This window comes from Idiotropiscis lumnitzeri, chromosome 10, assembly GCF_059441095.1.
Source record: "Idiotropiscis lumnitzeri isolate Australia: NSW breed Sydney's pygmy pipehorse chromosome 10, RoL_Ilum_1.0, whole genome shotgun sequence".
Classification (NCBI taxonomy): domain Eukaryota; kingdom Metazoa; phylum Chordata; class Actinopteri; order Syngnathiformes; family Syngnathidae; genus Idiotropiscis; species Idiotropiscis lumnitzeri.
The window spans coordinates 8,429,335-8,444,278 of NC_142400.1; the positions used below are offsets into that span (position 1 = coordinate 8,429,335).

General features: G+C 39.7%; 1 protein-coding gene across 1 annotated transcript; it reads left to right on the forward strand.

Moving 5' to 3' along the window:
* Positions 1-1,669: 1,669 nt before the first annotated feature.
* tuft1a (tuftelin 1a) lies at positions 1,670-14,663 on the forward strand. Its single transcript, XM_088307516.1, has 12 exons — positions 1,670-1,869; positions 8,011-8,091; positions 9,433-9,534; positions 9,899-9,985; positions 10,151-10,201; positions 10,886-10,972; positions 11,488-11,598; positions 12,276-12,499; positions 13,025-13,130; positions 13,222-13,305; positions 13,504-13,598; positions 14,060-14,663. The coding sequence occupies exons 1-12, from the start codon at positions 1,789-1,791 to the stop codon at positions 14,130-14,132; spliced, it is 1,182 nt and encodes a 393-aa protein (XP_088163642.1). The 5' UTR covers positions 1,670-1,788; the 3' UTR covers positions 14,133-14,663.
* The last annotated feature ends 281 nt before the right edge of the window (positions 14,664-14,944 follow it).

Here is a 14,944-nt window from a genome sequence, read left to right on the forward strand (position 1 = left end):
TAATGTCACGTCTTTGGAAATATATTACTCCTGTTTGCATCATTTTCGGGGTATTTAGAGAGGTTTCTCACCCCAGCTGTTGTTGTTTCAGTTTCATTTAACGTCCTTCCCTCTTTGTCCACTGTTAATGCCGTAAGATCTTTATCCCGTTGGAAGTCTGCGCCCATCTGGATCGCTCGGAAGCAGATCAACAGCAACAGAACAAAGCTGCTTCTGGTTTATTCTGTGGACTTTTTCCTCAACCTGGATTCATATTTTTATTCAAGAGAATTCCCAAGACTGCTTATGATCTGTTTATTCTCATGTGGTTTCAAATTCAACTCGATTAGTCCGTGTTTTTTAATTCAAGTTATTCAAACGAAACGCCTGTCGACCAGAAACCCAGACTAACTTTTTCTGTACTCTATGCAGGTGCCATATTTTATGCCTCACCGTGCGCTCTTTGCGTCACGCAGTTCAGCATGAGCCAAGTGCTCTGTGACTTATCAACAAAGACGAGCAAGGGTGTGCTGAATTAGCTTTTTGCAAGTGCCAACTTTGACCACTGCAGTCTTTCTGTGGGACATGCCATTAGGTACACCTGCTCAGTATCTTACAATCCAGTACAAAAGATGTATCAAACATTTTGCCTGGACAAACATAAAGAGGATCCATTTTGATAGCATTTAAAGAAAGTCTAAGATCAACCAAACTTTTTTTTAAACAGGATCATCTTTAAAAAGAGATGCAAGTGGCATAAAATGAAAATACACTTGTGCCTTGTCTTACAAATTGATTTTTTTTTCTGTTTGCATCTGACGTCAGGCATCAAAAGTCAACACAGACATCAATTTACAAAACTGCAGTATTAGTCATTCTTTGCAGGAGATAAAATATACGCCTGAGAGTAATGTTTTACGTCTGCATGTGTTTCTTCTAACATTTTAAATCTAGCGGACTTAAAAGCAACGTTGAGGTTGTTTAAAATGCACAATGTGTGATTCTCTTTATTTGATGTTTTGTTTGACCGTAAACCTTTAATGGGATTGACAATTTTGCTTGTATCTCAAAAATTTATAAATCAGTGGATTCATTTGCAAATTAACAATGTAAAAAAAGACCATCTATCTTTAAAACATAAAAATCAATAAAAACAAAATACAGCTCTGAAACCTCAATTAAAAAAATAGATTTTCGGAATGAGCATGTTTGCTTTGAAATATAGACAAATTGTAATTTAAAAATAAAATAGAAAACTTTATAATGTTAAGAAAGTATATGAGAAAAGACTCAATTCAAAACTAAAATAATTTGGCATTATGTGTAATACTAAAACTATAAAAACTAAAATAGTAGAAACATGACAATAGATTAAAACATTATTTGAACAGAGAGTGAAATGAATAATGTATTAATTGTCTTTTACAAGAATATAAATTAATTAATTCAGTAAAACCTTCCTATGTCAATGCAAATGAATATAAAGTTATGCAAAAATAAATAAATAAATCGTGTCATGTCCTAATATGTTACTTTGCAATGGACGTTTCTCTTCTCCTCTTGTCTGTCTGTCCATTCCTCTTCCAGCCTCCTCGTCTCCTTATTTGGTCATCTGGATGTAAGTGGGCGTGTCCTAGCGGTGACGTGCGGAGAGTTGTATCAGGACAGAAAAAAAACATCAAGAGCCGCCGGTGTGAAGTGTTCAGACCTGCTCTACACAACCGGCACAGACAGCAGCCGCGACAGGAACTTGCGTCCACCTGGACTCTATTTATTATTTATTGCTGATTATCGATTTTTTATTATTACATGCGAGACATAATGATGATGAACGGCGGGACCAGAAGCTTGTGCACAGTGGAGGACATCAGAAGACCACAATATGACCAGGCAAGTTTTTTTATTAACACTAAGAGAGTCAAAAGATGTACAACTGCACCTCAACTTATTATTATTGATCTAGATTTTATTTTTTAAATTAATGTATTTTATTTGTTTGCAAAGTAAGATTATTCAAACAAGGTGTAATGTACATTTTATATATAAATATGAGCGTGAACTGTATCTATACTTGCACATATGCATACACATACACAGTCAGTTGAAAAGAAAACTGTTAAAATGATCTGAAAGTAACATCAAAATCTTATCAAACTAAAATTCTAGTAAAAAAAAATAAAATATGTAAAAGTATGAATCATCCATCTATAAAAGTTTATGAAAGTAATAAAAATATTTAGATAAGTTTGAATTTACCATTCCATTTTTCCCCAAAATGCTGTCAAAGCAATATAATGAATTCACATAAAGTTACAGCAATTTTATAAACGTGATTATTTTGAAATTTGCAGCCAATTCTAATTTGAACAAAGTTTACTGTCTGAACATGACACCACAAAGCTGTGATGGTGACACCAAAATCAGTTTGGATCCAATCCAGATTATACTCATTACAAATTGATGACAGAAACGTCCATGCTTTACATTCCGATGCCTACTTTGTATCGCAAATCTCATCCGATCAGGTTGCAATCTGTTGCGTTTAAATCGGACGAAGATCAAATTTCATCCTGATTCACACATTCTGCAAACACAACAAACAGCAAAAAGTATTTTAACGCCTTAAACAGTATGTCCACATGCTGGAGTTTGAATCTGAATCAGATCCGGATCAAACTTGGGTTTACATCACATCATATGGATGGCATGATTTTTTGCAGGTTTTTCTTGTTAAACCGTATCTCTTGCCTGCAGGTCCCGTCACTTGTGAGTTAAGAATTAGCGCAAACAGCTTGTGAAGCCTTTACATTGGCATGCAGTGACAGGAGCACCTGTGCGTGCGCCATTCATTTAACAAGCTTAAGACAGCGCACACACGAAGAGGCCATGCTGGGAGACGAGCGTCTGCGCGCGTCACCTACATGGGCCTTATCGCTCCGGATGGTTTAATAATTTACCGTCAAGCTGCGCTGTAATTTACGAGCTTTTGAAGCGACACTTTCGCCTTATCAGCCCACGCCACATTATGTTGTAACACGTCCATCAAGATCATTGTGTATACTTTTCCTTCTGTGACTGTGAATCTGGCTCGCTGCTTTTATTGCGCTGTAAAGGTCATGGCGTGCAAAGGGCATCAACACACATGATTGGATTTTGTGACGTTCCAGTTTCAGTCAGGATGAGGAATGACATCTATATGCAAACTTTGTGCACACTTGCCGTAAATCATTATGACGCACCGTGGAAAACAACAAATAAATGAGGAACAACCACCTGCTCATTTGTTTCGGCGTGTTTACTGGATGAGGTGAGGTCTAATCTGTGATCTGTTTGGTGGAAGCGCCACGAGGTCTCTAAAACATTTTAGAGCGCTCAATGTGAGCCGATATATCTTGACTACGCCAATCCAAACTACAACCGCAATATGCCGTTTCTTGAAACTTTTAAAAAGCCGGAATGTTACTGTGTTCCTGGGAGGTGAGTCTTTTCACATTACAAGGCAAAAAATAAATAAATTGCGCTGTCTCATTCTTTTTACTGTGCGTAGCAGCCAGGGCATTTTTGCCCTTTGCAGTCATTAGTAAAAAAAAATACAATTAAATTAAAAAAAACAACACAAAAAGGCTCCGCGATCTCGTCAAGTACGAGAACGCTTTGACCTTCTATTTTTATTTGCGACTGTAAACTTTTTTTTAAACATTTTGACGCTTTCCGACACTGTCATTGTCAGGAACCCCTCTAGGTGTGCCTTTGCCATTAAAACTATCATATGTGGAAAGGACTCAATTTAAAAGCCATAAACCTTGATTGGTTCATAACAGGGGAACTTCTTTTTTTAAATGAACACGAGCAGCACGCAAGCATTGAGCCCTTTTCACACTGCGCTTGGTTTTCATGGAGTGCGCCTCAAGGCAAGCACGCAAGGTCAACGGCACCCCAGTGCAAGCTTGTCCATATTTAGAAGTGATTTTTGTGGCGGCCTACCAGGAAGTAACAGGGAGGCTTTTCTTACTGGATCCTTTAATATTATTCCAAGTAGCATTTTGAAATCACTCGGCCAGTCCTCATATTTATTGTGCCTCCAAATGAACAGTTTTCATACGTCAAATGTCACAATGCAGCACGCTCCCACTTTTCAGAGTGACGCAACACTGCGTTCTGGCCTCAAACTCATAAAGCGCATAAACGAGTGGCTTTGTCAACAGTGTATTGCTTGTTGCTAAGTGCAGTGTGAAAAGGCCTCATAATTAACACATAAAAAAAATTAACTGAAGTGTACCATGAGAGCGGCAGTAAATGTCACAACTTGACGTTAAGAATGACTACTAAGAAGAATTTGCAGATGATGACAGTAAATTATACAGAGGTGAATGTGAACTGCAGCAATAGTCAGCGGTAAAACTGTATATGAAATAGAACACCACTAACTTGCATTTTGGCACGTGTGGATTTGCATAGTCAAATTTTTTTTTAATTTATTTTATTTTTATTTTTTCCTATATTTTATTTTTCCTATATTTTATTTTTTCCTATATTTTATTTTTCCTATATTTTATTTTTTCCTGTATTTTATTTTTTCCTGTATTTTATTTTTTCCTATATTTTATTTTTTCCTATATTTTATTTTATTTTATTTTATTTAATTTTATTTTATTAATACATCCCCTCCATTTTTCATGGAAAACACATTGAATATGAGGGCAGTTGTTTTCCCCCCCCCCCTGAATTTTGGCTAGGTTAAATTGGGAATCTATCCAGCAGTGACTACATTTCGGTTGCACTCTTACACTTTACTTTATAAAAACACTTCAATCTTGTTCGTGTGAACCTCATTTCCCGCCAGCATTTCCTTCAAGATCAATAGTGTGAAGCTAACCTATTTTTCTTTTGCGAGGCACAATCAAAAGCTATATCGTAAAAAATGTTCCCCCGTGGTCGTAAAAGTACAGACGCACCCCCCCGGGGCTGAGATTGATACCATCTGTACTGCAGGTAGAAAGGGGAGACAAAAAGGGAGCGCCGGGAGTGATTTAGTACGCATCCACACGCATGCATGCACACAAGAAGAAGCACTGCCATGTGTGGAATGCAGCAGGTGCTTTTCGGGATTTCTTTCTCCGTGCTCACATAATTCAGCCTAAGCCTCCTCCCGATGCCAAAGTAGAGTACAAAGTGTCTCCGTAGCCTTTTAAAGCCGCCAGCCAGCAAGCCAGCTTGCATGTAGCTCACCATCTTTTGTGCCCTTTGTTGGTGTGGGCGCTCACATTTCGCCCCTGTTATGGTGTCAGCATTTACACTGGCTCACCTTGTGTATTTATGCGTGTTTTTCTTTTTTTTTTTTTTTTTTCTTTTCAGTGCAGGTTTGTTCCATTGCGCCTTTTGTCCAATGGAGGCTGTATAATGTTACAGCTGCTGGCATTTATGTGCATGTGTAAATATCTTAGCTCTCTGCTTGTGTAATACCTTCCCAACAATTGTCCCACTGTTTCCCTCGCCCCCCCTTAATTGAGCCCCTCCCTCCAACCACCCAAACGGCCCATCAGAGCATTCAGATGTAATGTGAGCCGCCCACGTCAAACAAAAGAGGGAATTTTTAGACTTGTTTTGTCCATACCGTAGGAGGCCCGCCACACACATTATTTGTTATTTCAACTGCTCCTGGATTGTTCTTGTTCTGTTTTTGCTGACCACTGTTTTTTTTTTCTCCATCAAGAATGAAAGTACAAGTGCTTTAAAATGAAACTTGATAGAGAGTTCATTTATTTTTGCACCCACTCTGGATAAGAATGAGGATAGAGAAGTATAGTTTCTTTTTTGGTCTTTTGAGTCATAATGAAACAGTCCACCCCGCCCCGGAATATAAATGGTGGAGTTCTAACAGCAACTCAAGATTTATACATCAAGTACCACCGATAATGACAAACAATGCAATACAGTAGCATAGTGGTCCTAAATGCTCAACATTTTATCCTGCAAAAGTATAGAAAAAACTGCACTTACCGTAAATAGAGGGGGAAAAAAGTTCATTAAAGTGACTCAACTGAAATGCATCGCACAGAAAAGTGAAACAAGACATTTACCAAAGCAAACAGGGACCCAACTGGATGTTCCTGTTGACCCAGACCTGGATTTGCACCCGCATCCACATGTCCAAAGTTAGAAGTGTTACAACCATCATTTCCTCGCAATAATACATTAAATTTCCTACTTTGCTACACAAACTTGCGAACATCTTAAACTCTAACTCTCAGAATTGCAGCCGCACTTATTGCACAGACCATAAACTGCCTGCTCAAAGTAAACTTGCATGCATCTGAGTACCACTTGTGGTGATAAGTCAATTTATTTATTTATTTATGTATTTATGTAGTTAGTTAGTTAGTTAGTTAGTTCTCTCTTAGTTCCTTTTTTCTTTTTGGTTTATCATCACCAGAAGGGTTGTGTAAGGCCAACCGACCATTTTCAATCGCGAGCTTCCTCATAAGGGTCTCAGGTGAGCTGCATACGATCCCAGCTCGCCTCTCGATCTTCGGCGATCGCAGGGCATACACGCTTGAGACCAACAGCCATCCACACTCGCATTCCCACCTACGAACAATTTAGTGCCTTGAATAAACCTAACGTGCATGTTTTAGGAATGTGGGAGGAAGTCATTGTAGTAGAAGAGATGTCGGTCTATTGTTTGGGGAATTTTTTGTCCTTTGTCAGTAAACGTTTGAGAAATGCTGCCAAATACCGCAAAGAGTAGGTCGGCCGAGGATACCATGGGAATAGCAGCACAAGTATAAAAAAATGACATAACCCTGGTCATTTAGACTCAGATTTTTTTTCAACATAATGTAACGAATTGGGTTATCTGTTTTATGTACTGGTGTTTGTGTTTCGCCGAGTTGTGTTGTTTCCGGATTTTTTTGAATGCATCACGCGACTCACTGGACGGGAGGTATGGGCGAGAGAGAGAGAGAGAGAGAGCGAGCGAGCGAGCGAGTGATCCATTGTGATGATGACGGAACCAGTTGCCCGGAGTTGTGATCGGTTTCGTCCAACAAAGCCGGTTTGTAAGAATAAAAACAATAATTTCATGGAGTTCTGACGTGTGTCTTTTAAAGACGCTACTACAATTTCAGTTTAAAGTCAACGATGCCGACTTAACTTGACTCAAATTGACTTGAGTTCCTTTAAACTGGAAAAAAAACCCCAACACAATTAATTTGTTTCGACAACCGGCCAAACAATGATCTTGACAACGTGCACGTTAATGCACAATACAGTCGAACGGGAAGAATGGTGGCAAAAAACACGTCAAGTCACACCCACATTCACGGAAATTATCACCCGTAACACACATCAAATACCACACCCGTTGACCTGGACCCACCTCATTGCACATTAACTTTTTTTAAACTTGATTTGATGTGAATTCACTTGTATTGACTGTGCATGTTTAGAGTGATAGCATTCCGGGCATTTTTGTCTTTGCATGTTGTGTGTTGGAGTCAAGACGCCAGAAGAAGTTGTTGTTTGGAATGTGTTATGTAATGTCATGTCGCTGACCTCCTCCCTCGCATCCGCAGCGAACAAACACAAGCACACATGGGGCGTCAATTAGGGGGGTTCCCTGCACTGGGACACACACAGACACACCCCTTGCACTTCCTGGCAGAGGCTTTTCCTCCTCAAGTGACTTCCCTCCAGAGAACTGAAACAAAAAGTTTTGTGTTCTGATGCGTGCGTGCATTAAGTAGTAAAACCACTTTTATGGCTACTGTGAGGCGAGGTTGCCATGGAAACATGGAATCTTTCCGTCCACGTTCCCAGAAATCCCCTCCGCGCTCAATTTTAAGCAAAGCGTACTTTTACTTCCCCCTTCTGACGTCTGTGCTGCCCCCGCCTTTTCCTCACTAACACCCTCCCTTCCTCGACTTTTGCGTTTAGTGATTCAGTTTCTCCTCTTGTTTGGAAAGAGTGGCGAGTCAAACTCCCCATCACATAACGGTCTCTTTGTGGGCTCTCCTGTTGCTTTTTTTCCAGGAGGGATGCAGACGATTGCGGCTCACTCTGCACGACCACAAGCAAGCGGCTCGCAGCTCAGAGCAGCAGAACAGAGATAAGGTGAGATTTTGGGATGGATTCTTATGTCACAGAAGTGGCGAGTTGTGTTGATGATGTTTCCAATGCCATTTTTTGTGAGAGTCAGCTCAGGAGGATTCGGTGAAGTTTTTGATAACTCAACTCTATGCTCATATTCCATGCATTGACAGCATGATTGATGTAATTTTTAAAAAATGTTTCAAAAGGTGTTTATTTATTTACATTATTGTTTACGTATTCCTTTCTTGATTTCAATGATTATTTTGTGCATTGTAAGTTTTCATTTTGTATTTGATCACTATTTTAAAATTTTATTTTCATTTATTTAAATAGTTTTATGAATTATGAATTGTACATTTTAACTACTTTTAATAATTTAATATTTTTAAAAATATGTCGTTTTTGCATGGTTCTTTACAATTACTTATTCCATTTTTTTCTGACATTTTAACAACTGATAAGATTTGGTATTTTTATCTTTTTTGGTTTTGCATGCATTTTTCTGTTTTCTTTATTTTAGTTACTTTATTTTGTGTTGTCCCTTGTATATTTTATGCTTTATTTTTCAATACTTTAATTTTGTTATCATATAGGTGCCTGAATTTTTTTTCAGTTATTCATTTTAATTACTATTATTTTTATATATATTATTTGTTTTAAGTTTTACTAGTTGCTATTGTTTTTTTGTGTGTCTTTTTTCAAAACATTTATTTTGGCCATGTATTAGTCTATATGAAAATTTCCAATATTGTTCTTTAACTTATCTGAGCATCTCAAATAAGATAAAATCCCATTTAACATGCTGAAATTCTTAAGAAATCTTACCATATCGCGTATGCAGGATTTTCTTGCATCTTAATAATGTAGTTTAGTAGATTCCTGAATTGTGGTTCTATCATTGACTGTGCGGATGACAAACGTATGATTCCTGTACTGCATAAGACATGAAGAAACTTGCACGAGTCCATGATGGTGTGTGAAGAGAGACATCTGCTTCCTATCAAGGGAGGTTCCCATATATTCAGTCCTCAGGACTTCTTGAGAAAGCCGTCGTTCAACCAAGACAAGTGCCAAAGTTGCGCCAGATTATTGCATAACCTCTTCCCGACTCTTCAAGTGTGTATCTTGTGTCGTTTCCAATGGGAACAAGAAGAAATGTGCCTTGCCCATGACTCAACACTGTTTCCGATTCAATAATTCCGTTTTTCTCCAAGTGTTGTTTTGCAATATCGATCCCAAACAGCCTGCTGCTCCTCCCCGGGTGATCTCATCATTATTTAATTCATTCACATCTGTGAATATTTGGAATCACACCCATCGTGCTTCCTCAATGTTCTAAATGCTCCGTTACTTTCTCAACAGCCTGTTGGACGTGCGTTTGCACTGGTGCAACCTCCGAACGAGAGGGCGCTTCTGCCACCCGAACCAGTCAAATCGACAGAGGAGCAAGTGGAAGTTATCAAGGTGGGTGCGACATTACAGCCAGCCGTAGTTATATACATTTTACATCTTGTTAAGTTTGAAATGGTTACCGGAATCAAAGTACCAATCAAGAACCAAGCAAACACAGTCGAGACAGCAAACACAGCTGTCAGAATGGCCGAGCGGTCTAAGGCGCTGCGAACTTCTGACAGTTACCATTACCCTGTGATACGAATGCTTGTCGCGTCAGCGCATACTCCAATGAAAGTACTCTGCCATAATGTGGGATGTGTTATAAAATAGACAAATCCGATTTCTGATGCTTCTCTTTATATCTAGAGCTTACCCACGAAAGAACCACTTCATCAAACCACTCAACCACTGACGTAGGTTCCATTTGTTGTAGGTGTATCTCGAAGCCCGCAGAGAAGAGACTCATAAACAGAATCATAGTCTGAAGATGCTGTCAGAAGAAGTTTCACAGATACAAGAGGTCAGTTTCCGTAATGCTGAGTGATCGCTCATCATGAACATACTTTCAGTCACACGCCTGCTGACATTTGAGTTTTCCGATTTTGAATGTCATACGATACCGTTCGTTCACACACCAAAACAAACGAATGGAAGGTTTCACACGATGTGTTTGTATTTCACACAGGTGCGGTACTGCCTGAAGACACTTCGGGAGCAGATGGCGTCGAAAAATAAGGTAGGCAATACGGGCCCACCAGGTGGCGCTGCTTTGCTTTCTGTTTATTATGTGCACTATTTTACATGGAAGGCAGAGTCTTATGCCACAGTTGGAGTCAGTGACATTTAATCAGCTACTTCGTATGCAGCGGTGTTGTTTTTATCAACGATGACGAAAATATTTCGTTCACGCCCCCTTTTTTTCATGACTATAACGAGACGATGACCAGCTAAACGTGGCTCTTTGATGACGAAAACATGACGCGGCGTTAATACATTTCCGTTGACGAGACGAGACTGGACCAAATTGTTAGCGTGTGGTCCGTCAGACGTTCTAATTTCTGATCACTTTTATTTGTTTGTAATGTAGAATCCTTCGTAGTCGATCAGAACGTCTTTGCTATTCTGCGGAAACCTTGTATGCCTATTTTTAAGTGAAACGGACTAAAACCTTTTTGAGTTTTGGTCGACGAAAACCAGACTAAAGCTATCACGGATAGGAATGACTAAATATGACAAAAACTAATAAGCAATTTCATCCAAATGACTAAGACAAAATCTAAAATGCCGGCCAAAAACAACACTGGTGCAGTGTTATTAATCTCTCTTCAAATCCACTCGCCCGTAAGCCAAGTATGGACAAATTGTCACCCTCACATCCTATGTTGTGCTTAACCTCGCCTCTCATCCACTTTGTGTCCAGATTCACACCAACGGATGGAAGGTCTCGTCTCCATTCAAGAAAATGACTTCTTCCAGCCAGAAAGGCGAAAGCAAAAGTGTTGAACAGGTGAGTTTGTTTTGTTCTGTTCAGGACAATGTTGTAAAAAGGAGATGAAGACATTTAAACCCAGAGGCATGTGAGGAAATGAGAGTGTGGAGTGTAACAGTGAGACAAACAGAGACGTGGCTGTAATTAAATATGTGATCGGATTAAAATGTGGAGAAATATACACAGAGCACCTCAGGGGATAAGTTGCTAGCGCACTTTGTCCCTCCTTGAGTTTCTTTTCAGGCCGTCCCATTGTCCCCCGCGTTACAGAGATTCTTTGTCCCAGTTTAATGGTTTCTGTCTTCATCATTTAAGCCGTGTTAGCGCTCATGATTTTGGCACAGATTATCCCATTAGCGTTCCAGTGAGTCACAACACACGGTTGCAGAAATAGGAGCGGAACAGGTTGCAATTTAATGACGCGCAACAATAACAACACGCCTGGTTTCTCCCGGGCCGAACCCATGCCATATGCCCCCGAACGGGATTTCACATGACATCATTGCACAAGTATTCATGTCGTTGTCTATCAGGAGGCAGACGACGAGGCGGAGAGGGCCAAGCTGAGAGAAGTGAGCAAGCGTCTGTATGCTCAGATGCAAGACGCTGAGAAAAAGCATCAGGAGGAGAAGGAGAGACTGCAGGTGACTTGGCACATTCTCATAGCAACCATCTAGTGCACTGTTTTCCCAATCTTTATCGAGGCGAGAGACATACAGTTTATGTACACGGAGACGTTCAAAAGTCACGCTAAAATGAGAAAGTAATACACGACATTACTTGTAGTTAATTTGTAGCATAATGGATTCTAAAATTCGACAGAGGGGCCGGACCAGGAGCAGATGGATGGAGTGTTTTGGTAACCTCACTTCATCAGAGAAAAAAAAATACATTTAATTTGAAATGAAAGTGAACAAAAGAATTACTACAATATATATGTCTTTGAAAAACCGCAGTATTTAGAAAATAAAACATTCACAAAATGTATTCATTTACATTTTTTTCAAGTACAGCGGGCCAGATTAAAACGTTTAACGGGCCGTATGTGGCCCCCGGGCCGTAGTTTACCCACACCTGGTTTAACCTTTGTTACTAGTGGACATCAAAATTTGTATGACATTTATTTTTAAGGGTAATGTAAGATGAGTTTGAAATAATATTAAACGTGATAGATTTATTATTTTTTTTTTTTGTTATGTTTTTTGTTGGGTCATTATCCTCCACAAATACTTTTGGATAAGTCTAAACCACCCGCATTATACCAAGTATATAATGTGCCATTTCTCTGAAGCTTACTCCCGTTCCGCTACGTCTTCTTCAGGCTGACGGTGACATGCTGAGGGAGCGTCTGAGCGAGCAGGGAGACAAGCTGAAGAGCACGAAGGAAGATGTCGAGAAAAAGGACCAGCGCGTCGACGAGCTCCAGAGATTACTGGGGGGCATGGAGAAGGAGAGCGCCACCTTGAGGGAAACCATACGCGAGCGGGAAGTGGAACTCCTTGAGCTACGCCGCTTGAGAGAGGACGGCCCCGGGGGAGAGCAGAGGTTAGCATTTTTCATTGTTCATTTGGACGATGGTCTTATCTTTTCTACTTGTAATTTATTTACAGAAATACAACCAAGAAACTTGCCGTGAGGAGTTGAATGCCAATGACTTTTTTACATGACGTTTGCCATTCACTCTATCGACTGAAACTGTTCATGCCATATATTAGTTAGAGTATGACGCTCTTTTGTAATCGTCATGACAACCCAAGATTCACCGCCTAATTTCGATCTTCTACTCAAAAGCTGTACTGATCCAAAGCAATGCAACGTCACAATTTAAAGGGGCTGTTTTAAAAAAAACAGAATTTCACCGTCAAGCTGGGCGAGACTCTTTCCCACGCCTTCCTGTTGAGATTGTTTGCTTTGTTTATGGAATGATTGCTTTGATTTGCTGTCATGAACCCTAACCCGTGTTCCATTCCTCAAATTGTTGTTTTTAAATCGGACTCAAGTCAAGTCATGTGACCCGAGCCTGCCACTTTTTGTTAAATCACCTTCAATTTTATGTGTGTGGCTGTTCAGGGCAGAGGAGTTGGAGAAGGAAGTTGCCATTCTCAAGGAGAAGATCCACCATCTGGACGACATGTTGAAAAGCCAGCAGAGGAAAGTCAGGCACATGATCGAACAGGTGGGACGAGGCGCACGCCGCCCCACTCGGGGAAGGAAGATGTTTTCGTATTGGCGTCTGTGTTTGATCGCCCTTATTTGCTCGCTTTTAGCTTCAAAACTCTCGCATGGTGATCCAAGAGCGTGATCGCGTCATCAAAGAGCTAGAGGAGAAAGTGGCTTTATTAGAAGCTGAGGTAAGAATGTCTTTCTTCTTCTGCCCAAAAAGAAAAAAACATCTATTATACCAAGAGCGAAGAGGTGATAAATGCGATGTGATAAAATCAAATCCGCCTTTCTGCCGAGGGAGGTAATAAAATGGAGCTATTGTCTGTTTTGAGGAAGCCGGCTATATCTTGTCTCGTTATCTGACGCGTGACCTCGTCTGTGTGCAGAACCGAGAGATGCGCGACCAGATGGACTACTTCCTGGGAGGACAGAAAAGCGGCTCGTACCTTTCATCGGAGAACAATCCACAGATTGTGTACAGGTAACACCCATTTTGTCACATTGAACCAGTTTTAACTCAAGAAAAGCGCAGACTCAATTTAATGTAAGAAATCTCCAATATGCAAATATTTTGAAAAAAAATATGTTCAACATTTGAACCTTTTTGAATGTCATACAAGTGTAAAAAACTGAAAAGCAATAAACGATAAAATTCTGTATCATTGTTTGGACATGTCGGACAAAATTATTGGGACACGCCTAGAGTATTACCGGTGGTTCATTTTCATCTACGTCTTTTCTTCGGACATTCTTTAGGCGTAATAAGACTTACTTTGGAATGCGTGACCACATGAAAAAGCTAAAGAAAACGTAACATACTTAAAATAAATAAATAGCCAATTGGTTAATGACATTTATGAACAATTTAAAAAAAAAAAGTATTAGGCTCTCAGCCAGTTGCACTTTTTGAACTGTATTTTTGTGTTGTTCTCATCTTGGCAGCAAACCATTCAAGCTGTCCACGTCCTCCAACAAGCCGCTCCCGTTCATCAAGGTTGTCGAGATCAAGTCCTGAGTCCCATTCGAAGCACCAAAGCATTTTTGGATGTGGACTGAAACCAAACAGCAGCTCCAACAGACCACCTTGCGTTCTCGTGGAAATATCCGAGCTGAGCTTTCACTACGGTTTGCCCTCTTGAAGGATGTCGCACTCTTTGTCCTGCACACTACTTTTAAATGTTTGATATGTTGCGTAATACGTGTGCGCCAATTTCAGCAGGCTTCTAAGTAGGCGATAAGGCTGTTTATAAAAAGTCATGTGGCGTTAATGTTATCTGCATTTTCCGTCGACGATCACTTGAGTGTGGAGTGTGAAGCTTGACTATACAGGATGTTTGTACTGTTGGTTGAATTTAGAATAGCAATTGTTTTAACATAAGCACTTAAAGAAATGAAGCTGACAAAACTGCATGTCATTTTTCACCTTTGAAGCATTTCAGTTTGCTGTCATGATGTCAATGTGTTCTCATGAATGTTCTTTCAAATTTTAATTTTCTAAAAGCGGTCTCCTTTGTATTTATTTATATTATTAAAAGCTTTCGACTAATAAAAAGTCTGGCTGTTGTTTCTTTTTTCAGAGAGGCATTAACCTTCATAGACAGTTTTTTTTTTTATTATAATTTTTAATAGTTCTTGGGCATCTTGATAAAATGTGTGTGGTATGCTCTCGTCTCAATATCCCAAGAATCAATAATTATAGACATTTACTTCAATTCTATTAATTTAAAAAACGAAGGCCCAGTTAAAGCGCTGGAGCGCCATCTGCTGGACGTTCTGCGCAGTACACGGAAGGACTGACTTAAAAAAAGAGAAGTTCTACTACAAAAA